Genomic DNA, 23,241 nt, shown 5'->3' with positions numbered 1-23,241 from the left:
TACACAAATACAATATAGTTTATTTCACTTTAAATAACAGAAAGGCAGTCAGCATCATATGGATAATGTAACATCGCCACTCCCGATTGGACTAAGAGAGCGTGAAGGACATTCCATCATCACCATGGTAACCCAAAGCCTACATACAGAACAAATGGGTAAAGGGTGGTGCAGGTCAAACTAAGATGAGACTGTAATAGTGTGTGTGTGTGTGCCGGGTATTTAGGGCTATGTGTGGACTCCTGTAGATCTCAAAGGATTGGACAGGTGCCAACATGCAAAGATCCCACCCAGCCTTTCAGAGGGCACTATGGAACACCGTATCTTCCCTCTTAATGAGAAGGAGCCTAAGGGTTGATGTGAGGTTGGTCTCAGAGGACAAAACACCTGAGGGAAAACAACATGGCCACCAAAGCAACCTGACAACAGAGTGACGGAAAACAGCACAAAAGACATCCCACATATAGGTCCTCTTCTTTACCTAAGCAGACCCGACACACCACCCATATACCCAACCATACACACCCTTTTAAATCACACCGCCCATATTCCAGGGATAAGGCCAGATGGGGGTAATGTCCTCTCACATGTGTTTGTGTCGGTGAGCATGCATTCTGGGTATGTGTACTCTGCATGTGTCTGTATATGTTCTGAGTGTGTGTGTTAAGGGTTCAAGCCCTCAACATGGAGATATGTTGAAGAAGTCTCTCTGGGGGAGGGGGGGGTTGGTCTCTCTCCTTGTTCTCTTTCCTCTTTCTTCACCCCCACACCAACCCATTTGACTGTGAGGAGTTCAACTGGACATTTTCATAGCTTCTCCCGTTTCCCTGTGGATGAAATATACAGAGACACGTTAGTCCATGAACTAGAATTACCAGGGGAGAAACAGATTCTGCACTCGCAAGTGTTCACACACACACATACTGTAGGTAATGTAGTTTGATTTCAGCATAACTGCATAATGGTTCTGACTCTTACCCTAGATGCGATGGCTTGGAGTTTGCGTATCAGGGATGTTTTTTTGGAGTAGACCACCTCATCCTCCATCTCTCCCTCGTTCTCCTCTCCCTCCATCACGGCACAGCTATCCGCCCCCGGCAGTTCACACTCCTTATTGGACGACATTACCAGCTTCGAGTACTTAAACTCCAGCCTACCAGAGTCAGGGGTAGGCGGGACTTAGAAAAATCACCAATAGTCAGGACTACTCTAGTTCTTCTTCCAGGCATATGTATGAATGAATACATGAATGAATGGATGAGTTCCTACCTCTTGTTCTTCTTCCAGAAATAGCAGGTGATGGAGAAGAGCAGTGCGGCGGTGAAGGTGCCTATCGTCGCCCCCATCTTTACCAAGAAGTCCATGCTCTCACACGGCCAGGTCTTCTTCTCCGGGAGGGACACCCCTCCTACACACCGCTTTGGCTCAGTCCACACATACAGAGTGTCCTGGTGAGAGGGAGACAGTGAACATGTGTCAGTGTGTAATGGTATGAAATACATTTTATCTAAAGGATTCAGAGTGAGAGCAGATAGCAGCTCCTTTGCAGGTAATCGATTAGTAAAACACACACCTGTAGTCCTCCCTTGCAGGCTCCCTCTATCTGGTGGTAGTTTGTGGATGTGCACTGAGGACACGCCCCTGAGCTCTCCCACAGGAAGTGGAAGGTACAGCCATCACACGTCCCCGCCGGACACTGACTACAACAGAGAAACATACTGTTACTACAATGTACTAATCTAACTTTTACGTTATAAAGGACAGTTTCAATGAGATGTAATCTGATCAAATCCGATCAAATCTGAGTGATAAATCCATGTGTTTGTTCTCAGCTTCTCGTGTTCCTCCAGCACAGAGCATGAATATCCATCACACAGAGTTAGATAACTAGCTGCCTGGGAGTAAAAGCAAACTTCTTACTAATTTAACAGTCACAAGAGGATGCAGAGTTTCTGTGAATTGAACTTGCAGTTCATTTCGAGCTTGGACTTCTTGTAAGTCTCTCCTTTTACTAGTAATCTCTTTCGAGGCTGCAGTTTCGGAGCAAGACAGAAAGAGAAAAAGAGAGATAGAAAGAGAGGGGCAAGAAGCGAGGAAAGGAGACAGACAGTACCTGGGTACTGTGAGTTCTCCTTGTGTGCTTCTATCCGGGTTACAGCGAAGCGTCACCACCACGTTACGACCTTTATCACATGACGAGGTCACCTCCAGAGAACTATCCAATAGAAGCATAACATTTGGTTAAAAAACAACCGGGTACTCCTGATTAAGAGCAACTAAAAACTACCCCAAACCTTTACTTGGGCCTCAAACACTATTCACAGAAGTAGTTATATGTTCTAGAATTTGGGTTTTAGGATGTAGAAAAGATGTAGAAAAGATCAATTACCGGTAGAAGAAGTTGACGTCAGGGACTTTGTTGGTGGTCTGTGGGAACAGGTCTGGTCTTGCCTTGACTCCATCCAGAGTCAAGGCCACTGTCGCTCCTACACACATTCATCAATAAATTAACGCCTACTATACACCAGCGACAAAGATCGGCATCAGGTTACAAGGAAAATGTGTGTGTGTGAGTGTGATGTGTACTCACCCAGAAAGGTGTCTGCTAGGCTGATGGACTGAGAGGATAGTGCTGTGTGGAAGCCCCGCCCACTGGAGGGGATAATGGTTGATTGACAGATTAATGTCTCCACCGCATTGGCTGGTTCCTCTGTCTCTTTCTGAGAATCGGCGCTGGAAAGGTCAGTCACGTTGTCTGTACACACAGCCCTTCTACCCTGAGAATGGAAAGCTAAATTCAGGATCACAAAGTAATTGTAGGTTGCAAATATTGTTAAATCAGTGTGTGTGTGTGTACCTCCCCTCCACAGAGGCTGATGTTGAAAAGGTGGTAGTATTTGGTTCCTTTGGTGGTAAAACTGGGTCCGTTCATCAGTGTTCCAACAGAGCCCAGGGAACTGTAGTCAAAACTCAGAGACACGTTGTTCTCAGAGTAGGAGAACACACAGTCACTGTAGCACCTGCTGTGCTCCTAAAAAAACAAACATTCAGTTGTGCACTGGGGGAATCAACAATGGACACACAATTTTATTCACGAACCTTGACACACAAACACACGCTTGGTGTGACACTGATATCAACAAAACACACACCTTGTTGCTCTTGCTGGATGGTCCACAGGGTTTGCAGGCCTCTGGGCCCAGGGTGCTGTGTGAGGTGAGGTGTGTGTTGGGAGGGCACTCGGTGCACTGGCTGGTGTGTATGTAATGTCCTGGAGGGCAGGGCACACACAGCGAGCCGGAGGGCTGGGAGAGGAGGGCACAGGTCTGACACTCCGACGACACACCGTCTACAGCATTACTCACTGAGATGGAGTAGATACTTGCCACGCTGTTCACATTCTGACGCACCTGGAGAGAAAGAGAATGCACTACTAGTATATGATTGTGTCTGTATACATTAGTGCGTATCCAAGTTTGTATACAGTGTATGTGTGTGTGTGAGCCTGTGTGTGTGTGTGGGGGGGGGTGTACTTACGTCAGAGGCCTGGTTGGTCCTCTGGTAGGCCCAGGTGTATGACACAGAGGCGTTCTTGGTCATAATGTGTGTGTAGGACTGTCTGACCTTACTGCCCTCCCATGACGCCACCACCCTTGTACTCTTCCTGTTTACATCCTACACACAGTGATGTAATTAACTTTACACAGTTCAAAAGTAGTGCACATTTTAAAAGGAATAGAAATATCCAAACACTTTTCTAGATGCTTGTATACTTTTTGCATTGAGTGTGGGTTTTCCTTTATGGTGTTGTTCTCACCATCATAAAGTACAGCTCACAGTCAGCTGAACACACCATCTCAAACTCAAAGCTGATACGGCCAAATTCTGTCCCCGCACCACCTGTTGCTGATGTAGGAGGCCTGAAAACACACACACACACACACACACACACACACACACACACATTAAGAGAGCGATAGAAGGAGAGGGGAAGGGAGAGAGCTAGAGAGTAGGGTTGCACGGTATACCAGTGCGACGGTAATATCACGATACCAAAACAATACTTACAATAGCAACATTTTAGAATACCGTAGTACCGTTACATATGATCCTACCAAAATGTGCCTGATGAGTCAACTGTACATTTGATACATTGCAGCAGTGCACAGAGCAAGCAAAGTTGATACACTGTATCATTTCATCGCCTGCTATAACCAAGAGCAGAGGTCCGTCTCAGTAGACTTTGGAAGTCCGCTGTCCTGCAGCCGCCGAGTGTCATAGAGGAACAATGGACAGGCAGCTTTACAGAGAGGAAAACAGGCCTCACCATTCAACAAATACGATCCATATAACCAGAGCTACTTTATTTCCTTCTAGCACATTTGATATCATTTCACAAACTTTGTCACAGTTCATTTTAAACTAGGTCAGGTGGCTAATTATTGGTTTGTGTTAATTAAATACAGTTAACTGAAGAGTGAAGGTGGTTTCATGCAGTGTTTCCCCCTTACTTCCACAATGACCTGCAGATCATTATGCATTTATATTCCTTCATTCCATTGTTCCAGCCAAATCACAGGGAGACATTTTATGCAGTATTCTATTATACACCGAGTGGTGTGAAGTTAAATTCAACGTGACAGGTTTTGCGTTGCACAAGCACAGAACGTTTACAAAATGGGAAGAAGTGTCTGGGGGAAGGGGCGAACAGGACGCTATGTCACTCCAAATGATTTTTCCAGCGGTTTCGCGATACTACTTGGTATCGTGATACTTGGCCTGGTATCGTTAGTAAAATGTTGGTATCATTGGTAAAATGTCGGTATCGTTGACAATAAGACAGATTGAGATGATGGGACTCACTTAAAGCCAGGTACATGGAGGTTGAGGATGAGGTAGTCGTTATCAGAGCCCCCTGCTCCACTACGGATATGATCCCCCGCCACCTCCCAACCTGACGGAGAGACACATCAGAACACACACAACACGCAGACATACCAGGGTCTTCTCTGAATATTTCACTCAAATGTGGCCTGTGGCCCGTCTTTGCATTATGCTAAAGTGCCGAAGACAGTGGTACACATCCCTCCTCCTGGAGAACTACCCTCTCTCTTTCTTATCCTGGCCTAAAGGGAACATGTCAACAACAGTAAAGAGCAACAGCACCCTCTAGGCCTCAGAGAGAGCAGCTGCACCCACCATTCATGCCGTCACACTTGGAGTTGCCCACATTGAAGCAGGATGTCTTCATGCTGGCTGGAAGGACGTTCCACCACTTATACTGATAACCTACAGCAGGCTCAGTACCCGCAGGACACGACTCGCACGCTGGGAGAGAGGTAGAAAATAGGAAGAGAAGAGGGAGAGAAATAGAGATCATAATTTAGGAATGCAAACGCAAAAGAAAACCCAGATCCCACGAGTGATCAGATGAATTGCAATTAATTGAAAAGTCCCTCTTTGCCATGAAAATGAACTGAATCCCCCAAAAACATTTCCACTGCATTTCAGCCCTGCCACAAAAGGACCAGCTGACATCATGTCAGTGATTCTCTCATTAACACAGGAATGAGTGTTGACGAGGAAAAGGCTGGAGATCACTCTGTCATGCTGATTGAGTTCGAATAACAGTCTGGAAGCTTCAAAAGGAGGGTGGTGCTTGGAATCATTGTTCTTCCTCTGTCAACCATGGTTATCTGCAAGGAAACATGTTCCGTCATCATTGCTTTGCACAAAAAATGGCTTCACAGGCAAGAATATTGCTGGCAGTAAGATTGCACCTAAATCAACCATTTATCAGTTCATCAAGAACTTCAAGGAGAGCGGTTCAATTGTTGTGAAGAAGGCTTCAGGGCGCCCAAGAAAGTCCAGCAAGCGCCAGGACCGTCTCCTAAAGTTGATTCAGCTGCGGGATCGGGGCACCACCAGTACAGAGCTTAGTCAGGAATGGCAGCAGGCAGGTGTGAGTGCATCTGCACGCACAGTGAGGTGAAGACTTTTGGAGGATGGCCTGGTGTCACGAAGGGCAGCAAAGAAGCCACTTCTCTCCAGGAAAAACATCAGGGACAGACTGATATTTTGCAAAAGGTACATGGATTGGACTGCTGAGGACTGGGATAAAGTCATTTTCTCTGATGAATCCCATTTCCGAATGTTTGGGGCATCCGGAAAAAAGCGTGTCCGGAGAAGACAAGGTGAGCGCTACCATCAGTCCTGTGTCATGCCAACAGTAAAGCATCCTGAGACCATTCATGTGTGGGGTTGCTTCTCAGCCAAGGGAGTGAGCTCACTCACAATTTTGCCTAACAACACAGCCATGAATAAAGAATGGTACCAACCCATCCTCCGTGAGCAACTTCTCCCAACCATCCAGGAACAGTTTGGTGACAAACAATGCCTTTTCCAGCATGATGGAGCACCTTGCCATAAGGCAAAAGTGATAACTAAGTGGCTCGGGGAACAAAACATCAATATTTTGGGTCCATGGCCAGGAACCGCCCAAGACCTTAATCCCATTGAGAACTGGTGGTCAATCAAAAACCCACAAATTCTGACAAACTCCAAGCATTGATTATGCAAGAATGGGCTGCCATCAGTCAGGATGTGGCCCAGAAGTTAATTGACAGGGTGGATTGCAGAGGTCTTGAAAAGAAGGGTCAACATTGCAAATATTGACTCTTTGCATCAACTTCATGTAATTGTCAATAAAAGCCTTTGACACTTATGAAACACTTGTAATTATACTTCAGTATTCCATAGTAACATCTGACAAAAATATCTAAAGATGATGAAGCAGCAAACTTTGTGCAAATTAATATTTGTCATTCTCAAAACTTTTGGCCACGACAGGAGGGGACTGAGCACACACCCCTGAGGGGCCCCTGTGTTGAGGATCAGTGTGGCAGATGTGTTGTTACCTACCCTTACCACCTGGGGGCTGCCCGTCTGATGGAGGACAAGAGAGAAGGAAGACAAGAGATAGAAGAGGACATGGGATAAAGGGATATTTTGTCACCTTTGACCCCATCAGAGAATGTCCCGGGGGGGCAGGGAGAGCAGGTAGCAGTGTCGTTGTTATAGAAACCGGGGTTGCACGGTGGGCAGGGCTCACGGTCACCAGAGGGGGGCAGTGTTTCAGCCCCGTCCACATCCACCAGACAGATCTGAGGCTCCACCCACCTGTAGGTCACCTGTGTCTGAAACCACACACACAGAGACAACATGGAGGACACAGACACTGAATTGTAGTGATACTGGCGCTAGAACGGCTAACCCCTGCATGGGCACTTGTGTCGATCAAAAAGGATTAGACAGGTATAAGCAATCTGGCAATAATGGATGTGGTATTGGGAGGGTGAGTTAGTCTTCTCACCTTGCCCTCAAGGTCACAGGGGGTGTGGATCTGAAAGTAATCCTTCTTGGAGCATGGTGGTCTCGCTTTGCACTCAGCTGACCCCTCCGCTGGAAGAGAGAGGGAAAGAAAAGGGGGGCAGTGAAAGAGGGAGAGATGTTTAAAAGATAATGAACTGCAGTATAACCAATAAGCTGCTCAAATTCATGTTCTAACTCTAATAAGACAAGTTGTGTATAGGTGTCTGCATGCTTATGTTCCTGTGAGCCTACGTGCATAGAGTGTTGTGGTGTTGCAGGGGGTACAGGAGCTGGCTCCGTGGCCAGAGTGGGTGTCTCTGGGACAGGGCTGACATGAGGAGGAGCCTGGGGTTTGGCTGAACGTCCCTGGTTTACACGGGAAACACTCTGACGCATACGCCACTCCTAAAGAGAGAAAATAACACTTAAGTACATAGGGGAAGTGGCATGAACAGCTACAATAAATACACAAACACACACACGGTAGTCCTACCCTCTATGTGGACGTTCTTCAGCAGAACAGGTTTGACTACTTTAGCTCCAATCAGGATCCCTGCTGTCCTCCAGTACAAGATGTTAGTGCCAGACTTCAGATTCACCTTGAACACACCCATTAGAGACCTGGGTTTAGAATGCCCTTCTACACAGAGATATGACCTGAAAGCATCCCAATACTTGACATTTGATGGCGCTGTAGCCTCAGAGGCTGTCTGAACCTTTAGACCTGAGACACTCCTGATTCAATGAATCAAGGGCTTGGTGATTAGATAACTAGGGAAATCAGGTGCGCTAGTGCTGGGCTAAAACGAAAGCTTGCACTCAATTTGGGTCTTGAAGACCAGGACTTAGAACTTAATTACAAACAAACACAGCTCTTACAGTGTGTGTGGCCCACTCCCCGTGACTGGTAAGCTTTAGCCACTTCTTATCAGCAGTCTGGTCCATCTCCTGACACTGGTCATTCTGGATCTGCCAAGCAACCAGAACATCAATCAATCATTATTTAAATTAGTGAATATCACTTCAGCATATTTATAGCGCTACTTGGTCAGGAAGGTACTGCAGAGAAGAATTTACTCTCACTAACTAGCAGATATCATAGGATTGAGAGAATGAAGTAGAAGACTCACAAAGAACTCGAAGAAGAGGTTGCCGTCTGGGTACTGGTAGTCAAAGGAGACTGATCCCGGTTTCTTCAGATGGACAGCATAGATCAGAGAGACAGTACACTCATCTCTGTTAGACTCCAGGTAACCACCCTGCGGAAACCACGTCGAACTGGACACACACACACACACACAGCAGAGATTAATGAGATGTATGCAAGAACTGCAACGACATCATGATTTAAAAATCATAAGCTAAACCGCTCCCCTTCCCACACCTGTTGCAGGTAGTGCTGTCGTCTCCATGGGGACCATTGTCAAGGTAAGTTGCTAGGGAGCTGAACCCGCTGGGGATGGTTTCCCAGTCATCAAATCGAATCCCGCTGCCCAGAGAGTAGGTACCTGCTGCACACTGAGTACACTCCTGGGCAGACATCTCCAGAAACTCCCCCGCCTCACAGGAAAATGCTGAGGGAGAGAGACGGGAAAGAGAGAGTGGACATTTCATGGAATAGATAAGTGAAGTATACCACCAGCGGCAACCTGTCATTCAGGGCACGTGGGGCAAAGCGCGACCTGTCATTCAGGGCACGTGGGGCAAAGCGCGACCTGTCATTCAGGGCACGTGGGGCAAAGCGCGACCTGTCATTCAGGGCACGTGGGGCAAAGCGCGACCTGTCTTTCAGGGCACGTGGGGCAAAGCGCGACCTGTCATTCAGGGCACGTGGGGCAAAGGACCTGTCATTCAGGGCACGTGGGGCAAAGCGCGACCTGTCATTCAGGGCACGTGGGGCAAAGCGCGACCTGTCATTCAGGGCACGTGGGGCAAAGCGCGACCTGTTTAGCTAAAATATAAATATATACAGTACCAGTCAAAAGTTTGGACACACCTACTCATTCCAGAGTTTCTTTATTTTGACTATTTTCTACATTGTAGAATAATAGTGTAGACATCAAAACTATGAAATAACACATATGGAATCATGTAGTAACCCCCAAAAAATGGTTAAATCAAAATCTATTTCATATTTGAGATTCTTGGTGACAGCTTTACACACTTGTGGTATTCTCTCAACCAGCTGCATGAAGTAGTCACCTGTAAAGCATTTCAAATCAGTAGTGACAAGGTAGGGGTGGTATACAGAAGATAGCCCTATTTGGAAAAAGACCAAGTCCATATTATGGCAAGAACAGCTGAAATAAGCAAAGAGAAACGACAGTCCATCTTTACTTTAAGACATGAAGGTCAGTCAATGCGGAAAATTTCACGAACTTTGAAAGTCTCTTCAAGTGCAGTCACAAAAAACAAGCTCTATGATGAAACTGCCTCTCGAGGACCGCCACAGGAAAGGAAGACCCAGAGTTAATAAGTTCATTAGAGTTACCAGCCTCTTCACAGAGTTCAAGTAAGACACATCTCAACTGTTCCGAGGAGACTGTGTGAGTCAGGCCTTCATGGTCAAATTGCTGCAAAGAAATCACAACCAAAAGGACACTCGGGCTCCCGAGTGGCACCGAGGTATAAGGCACTGCATCTCAGTGCAAGACGTGTCAGTACAATCCCTGGTTCATATCCAGGCTGTGTCACACCCGGGTGTGATTGGGAGTCCCATAGGGCGGCACACAATTGGCCCAGCGTCGTCCGGATTTGGCAAGGGTAGGCTGTCAATGTAAATAAGAATTTGTTCTTAACTGACTTGCCTAGTTTAATAAAGGTTAAATACAAATAAATAAGAAGAGGAGACTTGCTTTGACCAAGAAACACGAGCAATGGACATTAGATTGGTGGAAACCTGTCGTTTGGTATGACGAGTCCAAATTTGAGATTTTTGGTTCCAACCGCCCGGTCTTTGTGAGACGCAGAGTAGGTGAACGGATGATTTCCGCATGTGTGGTTCCCACCGTGAAGCATGGAGGAGGTGGTGTGATGGTACTTTGCCGTTGACACCGTCAGTGATTTATTTAGAATTCAAGTCACATCTAACCAGCATGGCTAGCACAGCATTCCGCAGCGATACACCGTCCCATCTGGTTTGCACTTAGAGGGACTACCATTTGTTTGTCAACAGGACAATAACCCAACATGCCTACAGGCTGTGTAAGAGCTATTTGAGCAAGAATCAAATCAAAGTGTATTTGTCACGTTCGCCAATTACAACAGGTGTAGTAGACATTACAGTGAAATGCTTACTTACAGGCTCTAACCAACAGTGCAAAAAGGGTATTAGGTGAACAATAGGTAAGTGAAGAAATAAAACAACAGTAAAAAGACAGGCTATATACAGTAGTGAGGGTATAAAAGTAGCGATGCTACATACAGACACCGGTTAGTCAGGCTGATTGAGGTAGTATGTACAGGTAGATATGGTTAAAGTGACTATGCATATATGATGAACAGAGAGTAGCAGCAGCATAAAAGAGGGGTTGGTGGGTGGCGGGACACAATGCAGATAGCCCGGTTAGCCAATGTGTGGGAGCACTGGTTGGTCGGCCCAATTGAGGTAGTTTGTACATGAATGTATAGTTAAAGTGACTATGCATATATGATAAACAGAGAGTAGCAGCAGCGTAAAAAGAGGGGTTGGGGGCACACAATGCAAATAGTCTGGGTAGCCATTTGATTACCTGTGCAGGAGTCTTATGGCTTGGGGGTAAAAATGGTTGAGAAGCCTTTTTGTCCTAGACTTGGCACTCCGGTACCGCTTGCCATGGAAGTAGAAAGAACAGTCTATGACTGGGGTCTTTGGCAATTTTTAGGGCTTTCCTCTGACACCGCCAGGTGTAGAGGTCCTGGATGGTAGGCAGCTTAGCCCCAGTGATGTACTGGGCCGTACGCACTACCCTCTGTAGTGCCTTGCGGTCAGAGGCTGAGCAATTTCCGTACCAGGCAGTGATATAACCAGTGCTCTAGATTTTGCAGCTGTAGAACCTTTTGAGGATCTCAGGACCCATGCCAAATCGTTTTCGTTTCCTGAGGGGGAACAGGCTTTGTCGTGCCCTCTTCACAACTGTCTGTGTGTGTTTGGACCATTCTAGTTTGTTGTTGATGTGGACACCGAGGAACTTGAAGCTCTCAACCTGCTTCACTACAGCCCCGTCGATTAGAATGGGGGAGTGCTCGGTCCTCCGTTTCCTGTAGTCCACAATTATCTCCTTAGTCTTGGCTAGGATGAGGGATAGGTTGTTATTCTGGCACCACACGGCCAGGTCTCTGACCTCCTCCCTACAGGCTGTCTCGTCATTGATCAGGCTGTTGTGTCGTCTGCAAACTTAATGGTGGTGTTGGAGTCGTGCCTGGCCATGCAGTCGTGGGTGAACAGGGAGAACCTGAGGGGACTGAGCACGCACCCCTGTGGAGCTCCAGTGTTGAGGATCAGCGTGGCAGATGTGTTGCTACCTACCCTCACCACCTGGGGGCACCCAGTCAGGAAGTCCAGGATCCAGTGGCAGAGGTAGGTGTTTAGTACCAGGATCCTTAGCTTAGTGATGAGCTTTGAGGGTAAAAGGGTGTTGAACGCTAAGCTGTAGTCAATTAATAGCATTCTCACATAGGTGCTCCTTTTGTCCAGATGGGAAAGGGCAGTGTGGAGTGAAATAGAGATTGCATCATCTGTGGATCTGTTTGGGCGGTATGCAAACTGGAGTGGGTCTAGGGTTTCTGAGATAATGGTGTTGATGTGAGCCATTACCAACCTTTCAAAGCATTTCATGGCTACGGACATGAGTGCTACGGGTCTGTAGTAATTTAGACAGGTTGCCTTTGTGTTCTTGGGCACACGGACTATGGTGGTCTGCTTGAAACATGTTGGTATTACAGATTCAATCAGTGACATGTTGAAAATGTCAGTGAAGACACCTGCCAGTTGGTCAGCACATGCCCGGAGCACACGTCCTGGTAATCCGTCTGGCCCCACAGCCTTGTGTATGTTGACCTGTTTAAAGGTCTTACGTTGGCTACGGAGAGAGCGTGATCACACAGTCGTCCGGAATAGCTAATGCTCTCATGCATGCCTCAGTGTTGCTTGCCTTGAAGTGATTTAGCTCGTCTGTTAGGCTTGTGTCACTGGGCAGCTCGTGGCTTCCCTTTGTTGACTGTAATAGTTTGCAAGCCCTGCAACATAACGAGTGTCGGAGCCAGTGTAGTATGATTCAATCTTAGCCCTGTATTGACGCGTTGCCTGTTTGATGGTTCGTCGCAGGGCATAGCAGGGGTTCTTGTAAGCTTCAGGGTTAGAGTCCCGCACCTTGAAAGCGGCAGCTCTAACTTTTAGCTCAGTGTGAATGTTGCCTGTAATCCATGGCTTCTGGTTGGGGTATGTGCGCACAGTCACTGTGGGGACAACATCCTCAATGCACTTATTGATAAAGCCAGTGACTGATATGGTGTACTCCTCAATGCCATCGAAAAAAATCCCAGAACATGTTCTATTCTGTGATAGCAAAACAGAAGGAGAGCGATGGAGTGCTGCATCAGATGACCTGAACTCCACAATCACCTGACCTCAACCCAATTGAGATGGTTTGGAGAGGCCCGAGTCGGGAACTCAGGCCTTTTTCTAGAACTCCAACCTAAAGACTGCTGACGTCACGATTCAAACTTTAAATTGTTTTTGTCACCGGTTTTCTTGAAAGTTTTACAGGAAGGTGGCACGGTGGTCCATGTGGGCAAATTTAGTCATCAGAGATTGGTATTCTCTGACAAAGTTTGATGACAAAATTTGCCCATAAGGCCTGCCGCGTCACCTTCCTGTTCAAGTGTGCACAGCACAAGGTGAGTCAAAAAAGTATTGCATGCTACTGCATACATTATGTAATATGCCAGGGAGATACAGTGGCTTGCGAAAGTATTCAATCCCCTTGGCATTTTTCCTATTGTGTTGCCTTACAACCTGGAATTAAAATAGATTTTTTTTTTTTGGGGGGTTGTATCATTTGATTTACACAACATGCCTCCCACTTTGAAGATGCAAAATATTTTTTTTGTGTGAAACAAACAAGAAATGAGACAAAAAAGAAAACTTGAGCGTGCATAACCATTTACCCCCCAAAGTCAATAGTTTGTAGAGCCACCTTTAGCAGCAATTACAGCTGAAAGTCTCTTGGGGTATGTCTCTTAGATTGGCACATCTAGCCACTTGTATTTTTGCCCATTCTTTAAGGCAAAATTTCCCCAGCTCCTTCAAGTTGGATGGCTTCCGTTGGTGTAGAGCGATCTTTAAGTCATACCACAGATTCTCAATTGGATTGAGGTCTGGGTTTTCACTAGGCCATTCCAAGACATTTAAATGTTTCCCCTTTAACCACATGCTTCACTGTGGGGATGAGAGGTGCTGGGTTTGCGCCAGACATAGCATTTTCCTTGATGTCCAAAAAGCTACATTTTGATCTTATCTGACCCGAGTACCTTCTTCACTATGTTTGGAGAGTCTCCCACATGCCTTTTGGTGAACACCAAACATGTTTCCTTATTTTTTTAAGCAATGGCTTTTTTTCTGGCCACTTCCGTAAAGCCCATCTCTGTGGAAGGTACAGCTTAAAGTCGTCCTATGGACAAATACTCCAATCTCGCTGTGGAGCTTCGCAGCTCCTTCAATGTTATCTTTGGTCTCTTTGTTGCCTCTCTGATTAATGCTCTCCTTGCCTGGTCTGTGAGCTTTGGTGGGCGGCCCTCTCTTGGCAGGTTTGTTGTGGTGCCATATTCTTTCCATTTTTAAATAATGGATTTAACAGTGCTCTGTGGGATGTTCAAAGTTTCTGATCTTTTTTCATAACCCAGCCCTGATCTGTACTTCTCCACAACTTTGTCCCTGACCTGTTTGGAGAGCCCCTTCTTGGTCTTCATGGTGCCGCTTGCTTGATGGTGCCCCTTGCTTAGTAGTGTTGCAGACTCTGGGGCCTTTCAGAACAGGTGTATTGATACTGAGATCATATGACAGATAATGTGACACTTAAATAAATTGCACACAGGTGAACTTTATTTATGTGAGTTCTGAAGGTAATTGTTTGCACCAGATCTTTTTTATGGGCTTCATAGCAAAGAGGGTGAATAAATATGCACGCACCACTTTTCTGTTTCTTTTTTAAAACAAGTTTTCTTTTCATTTCACTTCGCCAATTTGGACTATTTTGTGTGTCCATTACATGAAATCCAAATAAAAATCCATTTAAATTACAGGTTGTAATGCAACAACATAGATAAATCGCAAAGGGGGGTGAATACTTTTGCAAGGCACTGTATGTATACTGTGGCTACGAAAGTAATACTAAGTGTATGTTGTGTAGTAAGCTGGCCCATGTGCCTCACCCTAATAATTTGGTCCCTTTCCCCCTCATAACATAGCCTACTGTTCCAGCTTGGTGGTACACATGTAGCCTATAGCCTGTTTTAGAGACCTTTCATTGTCTGCTTATATGCCCCCTTTATCTATCCGACGGTTCTGACTTGGTGTACAGTCGTGGCCAAAAGTTTTGAGAATGACACAAATATTAATTTTCACAAAGTCTGCTGCCTCTGTATGATAGCAATTTGCATAATGTTATGAAAAGTGATGAGATGAAATGCGATTAATTGAAAAGTCCCTCTTTGCCATGAAAATGAACTGAATCCCCCAAAAACATTTCCACTGCATTTCAGCCCTGCCACAAAAGGACCAGCTGACATCATGTCAGTGATTCTCTCGTTAACACAGGTATGAGTGTTGACGAGGAAAAGGCTGGAGATCACTCTGTCATGCTGATTGAGTTCGAATAACAGTCTGAAAGCTTCAAAAGGAGGGTGGTGCTTGGAATCATTGTTCTTCCTCTGTCAACCATGGTTATCTGCAAGGAAACGTGCCGTCATCATTGCTTTGCACAAAAAATGGCTTCACAGGCAAGAATATTGCTGGCAGTAAGATTGCACCTAAATCAACCATTTATCAGATCATCAAGAACTTCAAGGAGAGCGGTTCAATTGTTGTGAAGAAGGCTTCAGGGCGCCCAAGAAAGTCCAGCAAGCGCCAGGACCGTCTCCTAAAGTTGATTCAACTGCGGGATCGGGGCACCACAAGTAGAGAGCTTGCTCACGAATAGCAGCAGGCAGGTGTAAGTGCATCTGCACGCACAGTGAGGAGAAGACTTTTGGAGGATGGCCTGGTGTCAAGAAGGGCAGCAAAGAAGCCACTTCTCTCTAGGAAAAACATCAGGGACAGACTGATATTCTGCAAAAGATACAGGGATTGGACTGCTGAAGACTGGGGTAAAGTCATTTTCTCTGATGAATCCCATTTCCGAATGTTTGGGGCATCCGGAAAAAAACGTGTCCGGAGAAGACAAGGTGAGCGCTACCATCAGTCCTGTGTCATGACAACAATAAAGCATCCTGAGACCATTCATGTGTGGGGTTGCTTCTCAGCCAAGGGAGTGGGCTCACTCACAATTTTTCCTAAGAACACAGCCATGAATAAAGAATGGTACCAACCCATCCTCCGTGAGCAACTTCTCCCAACCTTCCAGGAACAGTTTGGTGACGAACAATGCCTTTTCCAGCATGATGGAGCACCTTCTCTTAAGGCAAAAGTGATAACTAAGTGGCTCGGCGAACAAAACATCAATATTTTGGGTCCATGGCAAGGAAACTCCCCAGACCTTAATCCCATTGAGAACTTGTGGTCAATCCTAAAGAGGCGGGTGGACAAACAAAAACCCACAAATTCTGACAAACTCCAAGCATTGATTATGCAAGAATGGGCTGCCATCAGTCAGGATGTGGCCCAGAAGTTAATTGACAGCATGCCATTGTCATTTATGAAATGCTTGTAATTATACTTCAGTATACCATAGTAACATCTGACAAAAATATCTAAAGACACTGAAGCATCAAACTTTGTGGAAATTAATATTTGTGTCGTTCTCAAAACCTTTGGCCAAGACTGTACAGGAGAGATTACTGTAAGAACGGCCCATGTTCTGAATTCTGTCGCTATACATTTCCAAACTGCTGAACAAATAGCTATTGACTACGTCGGCCTTAGCTCGCTCATTAATGTCTTATGGATGGCCTCTTATCCACTCTTCATTCCCTTATGCAATAGTTTTTACATCTCAATTGTCAGTAGAAACCACATTTGTTTAAGCAAGTCAACCATATCAGCTGTTTTTTAAAGCAGTAAATGTGTCTGAATGAACTGTTTCGCTGCCAGACATGGCTCCACTGATATCCAGGTGTAGCAGTGGTAAGGAATCACTCCATGGTGCTGAAAAGAAAGCTCTGCTGTTGCGACAGCTTTATGTAGGCCCTAACAGTTTGTGGGCACCGTTTGTCAAAGTTATAGTGTAATTCATGTATTGTTTAGTCTTGTGTTGTGTAGTGGCTTTGCTGGCATGCATCTAAAAAAATGAAGTTTTCCCCACCAAAATGTACATGCTAAAATCGTCACTGTATACCACTATTTGGAAGTGTTTCGGAGAATGAGAGAGGGGATGTATCAGAGCTTGTTAGAGGTCAGGGATGGTGCAAAACAGGAGATAACATTATATTGGTAAAAGAAAAATGGTAGACCTTCTGTTTACATCAAGGAGAGGGGAAGTAACTGGGTCCATAATTGGGCTGGATACAGCTCAGAGATGTACAAAGGCCCTCGGATGGCTTCCCCGTAACCACGGGAACAAACATACTAATCCCCACATCCTGGTGAAAAGGGCTGTGTGGGTGGGGTTGCGTGCGTGGGCGAGGTTGTACAAAGTAGGGGTGTGACATTTAAACAAAATTGGGATTGGTTACGTTAAAATGAAAAATCCCTAACCTAAAAACATTATAATTTTTTAAACAAAATTTCAACAAAACTTCCACGGACAGGTTGCGATCATTATCATAAAGACAAAAAAATACCTAGGAGGAGAAGTAGGAGAAGACGAAATGCAAAGGTGGAATTGAGCTACAGTGGCAGTACAGATGCAATGCGGAAAAGGGGAGCACCATGAGACCCAACCCCTTGCTGGCAGCAGTGTAATAAGGGACGGACTGAGAAAAATCACAGCGCTGATTACAGAAATGATTGCGGTTGCTGTGCAGCCACTGTCAATTGTAGAGGATGCCGGCTTCAATGCTGCCCTAATGGCTTGTCTAGAAACAGACTACAAGATGCCATGTCGAAAAAGCGTGACGGCCTGGATGGAGAAATGATTGCTCTGAAAGTACAAAGCACGAGCTCTCAAAAACAATACTTGGCTCCCAAGTGGCGCAGCAGTCTAAGGCACTGCATCACAGTGCTAGAGGCATCACTACAGACCATGGTCCGATTCCAGACTGTATCATAACCGGCCGTGATTGGGAGTCCCATAGGGCGGTGCACAATTGGCCCAGCATCGTACAATTGGCCCAGCATCGGGTTAGGGTTTGGCCGGGGTAGGCCACCATTGTAAATAAGAATTTGTTCTTAATTGACTTGCCTAGTTAAATAGAAGGTTAAATCAAAATAAAAACACATTGTTTGACGTCTATGAACACGCCGTCATACATCACTGCAATGAGCTATCACATTGAGGAGAAGTGAGAACAAGGAGGAGAGCAGAGAACCTTTCCGAGTGGGTTGGGGGCAGAAGTAAGGTCTGGTAGGGTATATTGTAAATATTAATGAAAAGAAAAACTAGCTTTTTGTCTTAATTTAAGTTTAGTCATAATGTTAGCAGTGGGGTTTAAAATCACATTTTAAGAAGATAAATTGTAGAAATAGGCAGATTTTATGACTGTGTGGCTGTGGTAATTAGTGACGACTGTTTGTTAGGTAGCGAGGACTGCGGCAAATTGAACTGCAATGTCCCTTAGCAGTCATGCGCAGAACCAGGTCTGAATTGTGATTTTAGTAAGGTGACTTCTGTCACATCCAACAATGAAACAGTGCTCTACTCTAGAATTGTCTGGAAGCTTTTCCCCAGGTGTCTGTCTCACTGGCTCAACCAGACGGACTGGGTAGAAAAATGGCCAATCAGGAATTAAATAGAAAAAGAGAAAAGCAGACAGAGGTGAGCTTTTTCCAGAGAACAAAACAAAGATGCACAAAGATCATGCCCCCACATGCTAACCTCGCACCATTACTTACCATTAACAGGGGAGGATTCTCTTGGGGGTATGATATTTATGAATCTGTAACTTTCGCACTCATCATTATTCACGATTCAATCATGATTATCTGTAATCATGGTAGAATCCTCATTATTATTTTTTTAAAGTGTTCAGAAACATACAATATTCTATTCTTATTTACAATAAAAGTGACTCCAAAAATAACACAATACAATATTTAACAAGATTTTCTATTGGGTACAACATAATCTGAAACATAACCAAAAAAAACTGAAAATGCATCCAACAAGTTTGTAGTCACAAGCTTGATGTAGTCATTGCGTGCTAGGAATACTGAACTTTTGACATATATATATATAAATAAATAAATAAATAAAACACACCATAAGTGAATTTGTCCAAATACTTACGACACCTTCGAATGGGGGGACTAGATGCATAAAGTGCTTACATTTCTAAATATGAAAACACATGTATGAACAAATAAAAGGTGACATTTTTTACTGTCGCCTCATAAAACATTTGACCTCAAATCCAAAATGCTGGAGTATAGAGCCAAATTAAAAGTTTTAGCTTCAACCTCCAAATAAATACGTAGGGGAGTGTCTGTCAATAAAAGCCTTTTCCACAGACATGCATCAGTTAGAGATATTTAGGGAAGCAAAGTCAGGCGCAAGAAGTAAACATATTGAGACCTGTGTGTGTATATGTAAACCTCTGAGGTTATTGGCTTATTGTTCCAGCATGAAGCCAGCTCTGCCCTGTGCTATGACTGGAGCAGAGACAAAGAGGCAATCAGGTCATTGTGGAATACTGGAGGAAATTCCAACCAGCTGATAAGAGGGTGTGAGAAACATCTCTGACACACACACACAGTACTTACTGCACTCTGTCCCTCGTACAGGCTCGGGCAGTCCGATGCAGGATCCATGGCTCTGAGGGATTGCTACTCGCCATCGCGACCCTGTACTGTCACACTCTGTATATTCATAGTAGTAGTCTGTCTGCAACACAAGAGATAGCATGGACACACAGTGATGGAGAGAAACAGAGAGGGGTTGAGTGTGTCTGTGTGTCTTTGAACAGTATGTGAGAAACAGTGAGAGACAGATAAAAGACAGACATGGGGACAGAGAGGTCAGTAAACACGAAGACCACCAAGGGCCCCGAGTTCTCTCTTCACCCCCCTCATTCCATCACTATGGATACAGGAAACCAAGGCACAGCACACAGTGGGTAAGTGGATGACATAGAAGTTGTCCATAAAAACTGATCCTATCTCAGTATAATGAAGGTAGAAGTTGTCCCTAACCACTGACAACTGTATGTCCAGGCGTAGGAATTTGATGGTTCAGTCTTGCTAAAGGTTCTGAGATTTAAGGTTTTTGAGTTCAAGGTTTGCAATTTTCACTGTGAGAACATTGTTGAAGGGTTCTATCACACACACAAACATGCTGTGGAGTATGTGGTTCACCATCATGGTTCGGGAAATCGTAGAGTGAGCATGACTCGTTTAAATTACTATTCTGACCATAATGTCCCTTGAATTTGCCAAACCAATGATTGCCAAACCATTGAGTGAAATACAACATGCTTTTTGCCATGTTTAAGGAATGTTGACCTTTTAGAAGAACACAGACACATGTCTGGACACTGTGCTGAAGGGGTCATGTTGTGGGCATCATGGACATGACACATGGCAGATGGCTTTACAGTAACACCATTGTTTCGTCCTCAAAACTGAAGATATTCGCATCCAACAGCAGTACTGTTTTGATGCAAATTAATGAATGCCACATGCAGACCTGGTTTCACATTATATTTATTTCAAATAATGTATTGCCTTATTTACTACCATCTGTCTTAAACTCTCCCCTTCCCCTTCTCTCAGAAATGACTGATAGCTATGTATCACTGAGATTCATGGCAATCAATAATCAGGGCACAAAGTTTAATTATCTATTCCTCTATACCATGACCGCAACAGAAGTCTATATTCTGCATGCCTGTCATGTGTTACCTGATAGGAGATGTCTCTTCCAGGACAAATCTGAACTGATATCGATCTATACCTCAAGCACTGATATATCAGGTTCTGTCACATGGTGTCATTCTAAAGACATTCCACTAGACCAGGGACTGCAAACCCTTCCTCTGCAGAGCTACTGGGTGTGCAGGCTTTTGTTCCAGCCCTGCGCCAACACTCCTTACATCTAAGCATTTGCTCATCAGGACATTGATTAGCAGAATCAGATGTGTTCTAAAGGGCAAGGCGAGAGCAAATGCATGAATATTTAGTGGCTCCAGGAGGATGGTTGCCCCTAGACTCTATGAATCTGAGAGTGGAAGACTGCTCTCTCGTCTCTAACATGTAGGCTCACTTTTTGTGAAAAGTCCCATCACAAGTCAGACTCTCGAATAAACTTCATTTGAATGTACTTTACCTGCTGTCTGCTGATTTTGTCCTGATGTAGGAGGTAATTGGAGACAAAATATCCACAGGGAAGTGTTATTAGCCCTACTTTGAGTATGCTGGTCTGTTTTTATTTTCAATACTGATGCAATTCAATACTGATGCACGTGTCCAACACTATGGCCGAGGAATATGGCCGAACCTAAACACAGCCGATTGTGAGGAAACATGCTTCAGTCGACTACGTTCGGCTGTTGTTGACATATTGTGCATCACATGTGATGTGTGAAGAGATTGAAAATACAAGTGACAGAACCTGCCAGCTCTGCAAAAAAGTCAGGTAAACAACACTTTCCTGTGGATATCTCCACCTCCTACCACCAAAAGTACAAACAGCATGTACAACTGGTAAAGTAAGTTTAAATATCATTTTATTCAACATTCTGGCTTGTAGAGACTATTGTGGGGGTTTTTAGGAAGATTTTGGTCAGACTGATAATCCATGGAGTAACCATGGCAACAGTCTGATGTTTAGACAATGTTGTCCCAGGATAAATGTAGGTCCAAAATACTTGTTTTCTGGTGGTGGAAATAGTAGTCTTGTGGAAGTGCAGAGCGCAGATTCCACAATGCCCTGGTGAGTCACTGTGACTGGACAGTAGATTGGAGTTTGTGTCTGTCTGAATGTAATATAAGACAGGCGATGTGGTTGCCAGCCATGTGCTATGGCTCAGAGGTGATGAGTGGAGAGAGACGTGGGAAGGAAAGGCAGCTCCATGCAGGAAACTGATAAGACTCAAAGTCTGCCCTGAGTGTTGAGACAACACAAACCAGAACACTGCGTGCGCACACAAACACACTGCCCTAAGCAATGCAAGCAACAATTCCCCAGAAATCCTGCAGGACTACCTGATTGCATGACTGACAGGTGTTTGGAGAAACAGGATTAATTAGTTGTCAAGGAGGGCATCGCCCTCTCACTAAGCAGTGTATGCGTGTGATTTATATGTATATAAACATATGCATCTGACCGGAAGTGCCGCGTCATCAATTCATAATCGTATTAGTAATGGTCGGTGGAATGATTACTGTTTAGCGCTCATGTTGTTCTACACAGTAGCTTGTGTGCCCCTGACTCACACTCCTCTTCTTACTCTCTAGTTGAATGGATAAGCTGGTCAATAACACACTATTGTGTTTTCCACTAACATGCATGGACCATTATTAGCCCACGGAAAATACAGCTACTAAAAATAACTCGGACAACACATACATCGGCATCCTGACAGTGGATCTCACCTCTGTGCATGGATGTGGTCCCTTCGTCCCGAATGCCAGCCGAAAAGAGAGGAGGAGAGCGCTACCAGCGATAAACCAAGACCGGGAAGGCATCATTAGGAACCTGGGAATAGAGCGATGTCAAAAAGCTAAGTAGGCTAGATTTCCGTCATAAAGCAATGGCCTGTTAAACGTTGCGGATGTTTGATGTCGCAAATGTATAAAATGCTGTCCGAATCACGTCTAGGTTGAAGTGGGTTTCCTTTTTCTCTACCTGCGACCGATGGGTTTGAGATTCTGGTTGTACGTTTGCAATTCGCATCTACCGGTGTTTGACGCGACGGTGACGTCGGTGGTCTGATAAATGCAAGCGGTAGAAGAGTCATCATTACGATGAAACAGCGTTCATGATATGTCGGAAATACGAGCTTCCGAATTAAAAAAAAAAATGTAAATGGCCCTCCAACTCCTAATAAAAAAATGAGGATCCTCGACACTATCATTTGTTGAACTGTATGCTAGTTTTCTCGTTCATGGTTGACGCAGCTTGATCATGGCACTTGGAATGCCCACAACTCGTTTCTCCGAGTTTCCGATGTGTCTTGAATGCAGCATTACAGTGGTCATACCATTCTTTATACCTCAGTGATTCCTACTGTACATACAGAGCAAAATCAGTGCAGCAGATTTGTATTGAGATGAATTTGAATATTTACCTAACAATTCATTATTTCAAATACAACCATAGTTAGCCTACCTGTCTTTGTAGAATCTATGAAAGCTAGCTTTCACATAGGCTGCACTTTCTAAAATCACTGCCAGGTTTCAGAATTGTGGTTAACTGTATATTTTAACAATTGGCCTTTTCACTCAAGTGAGCACAAAGACTTTAAGTGGTTTACAGTTTCCAATTACTTGATATGGAAATGTATAGTCAGTTCTATAATTATTGGCACCCTTTAAAAATATGAGCGAAAAAAGACTGTAGGCTATAAAATAAATAATACAAA

General features: G+C 44.7%; 1 protein-coding gene across 1 annotated transcript; it reads right to left on the bottom strand.

Annotated features, from left to right (window-relative positions):
- On the bottom strand, positions 1 to 22,802 carry LOC112245410 (endosome/lysosome-associated apoptosis and autophagy regulator family member 2). The gene is made up of 23 exons (XM_024413493.2): positions 22,506 to 22,802; positions 22,253 to 22,355; positions 19,424 to 19,544; positions 8,756 to 8,945; positions 8,502 to 8,649; positions 8,251 to 8,340; positions 7,865 to 7,970; positions 7,624 to 7,776; positions 7,373 to 7,461; positions 7,016 to 7,196; positions 5,200 to 5,328; positions 4,864 to 4,954; positions 3,818 to 3,920; positions 3,538 to 3,675; positions 3,153 to 3,410; positions 2,858 to 3,031; positions 2,591 to 2,777; positions 2,390 to 2,486; positions 2,114 to 2,215; positions 1,574 to 1,700; positions 1,270 to 1,448; positions 979 to 1,153; positions 1 to 827 (listed from the first exon to the last, which is right to left on the bottom strand). Exons 2-23 carry the CDS (start codon positions 22,346 to 22,348, stop codon positions 759 to 761), a joined length of 3,003 nt encoding a protein of 1,000 aa, XP_024269261.1. The 5' UTR covers positions 22,349 to 22,355; positions 22,506 to 22,802; the 3' UTR covers positions 1 to 758.
- Positions 22,803 to 23,241: the final 439 nt, after the last annotated feature.

Source organism: Oncorhynchus tshawytscha, linkage group LG06 (assembly GCF_018296145.1).
Source record: "Oncorhynchus tshawytscha isolate Ot180627B linkage group LG06, Otsh_v2.0, whole genome shotgun sequence".
NCBI classification, from domain to species: domain Eukaryota; kingdom Metazoa; phylum Chordata; class Actinopteri; order Salmoniformes; family Salmonidae; genus Oncorhynchus; species Oncorhynchus tshawytscha.
This window is presented reverse-complemented; position numbering and strand designations above follow the sequence as displayed.

Coding starts and splice junctions, on each gene's coding strand:
- LOC112245410 (XM_024413493.2), bottom strand. CDS start 22,348: ATGATGCCTTCCCGGTCTTGGTTTATCGCTGGTAGCGCTCTCCTCCTC. Junction 5,329..7,015: donor ATTCTCTGATGGGGTCAAAG/GTGACAAAATAT, acceptor CCTCTCTCCCAG/CGTGCGAGTCGTGTCCTGCG. Junction 3,676..3,817: donor GTGAGCTGTACTTTATGATG/GTGAGAACAACA, acceptor CACTGTGTGTAG/GATGTAAACAGGAAGAGTAC.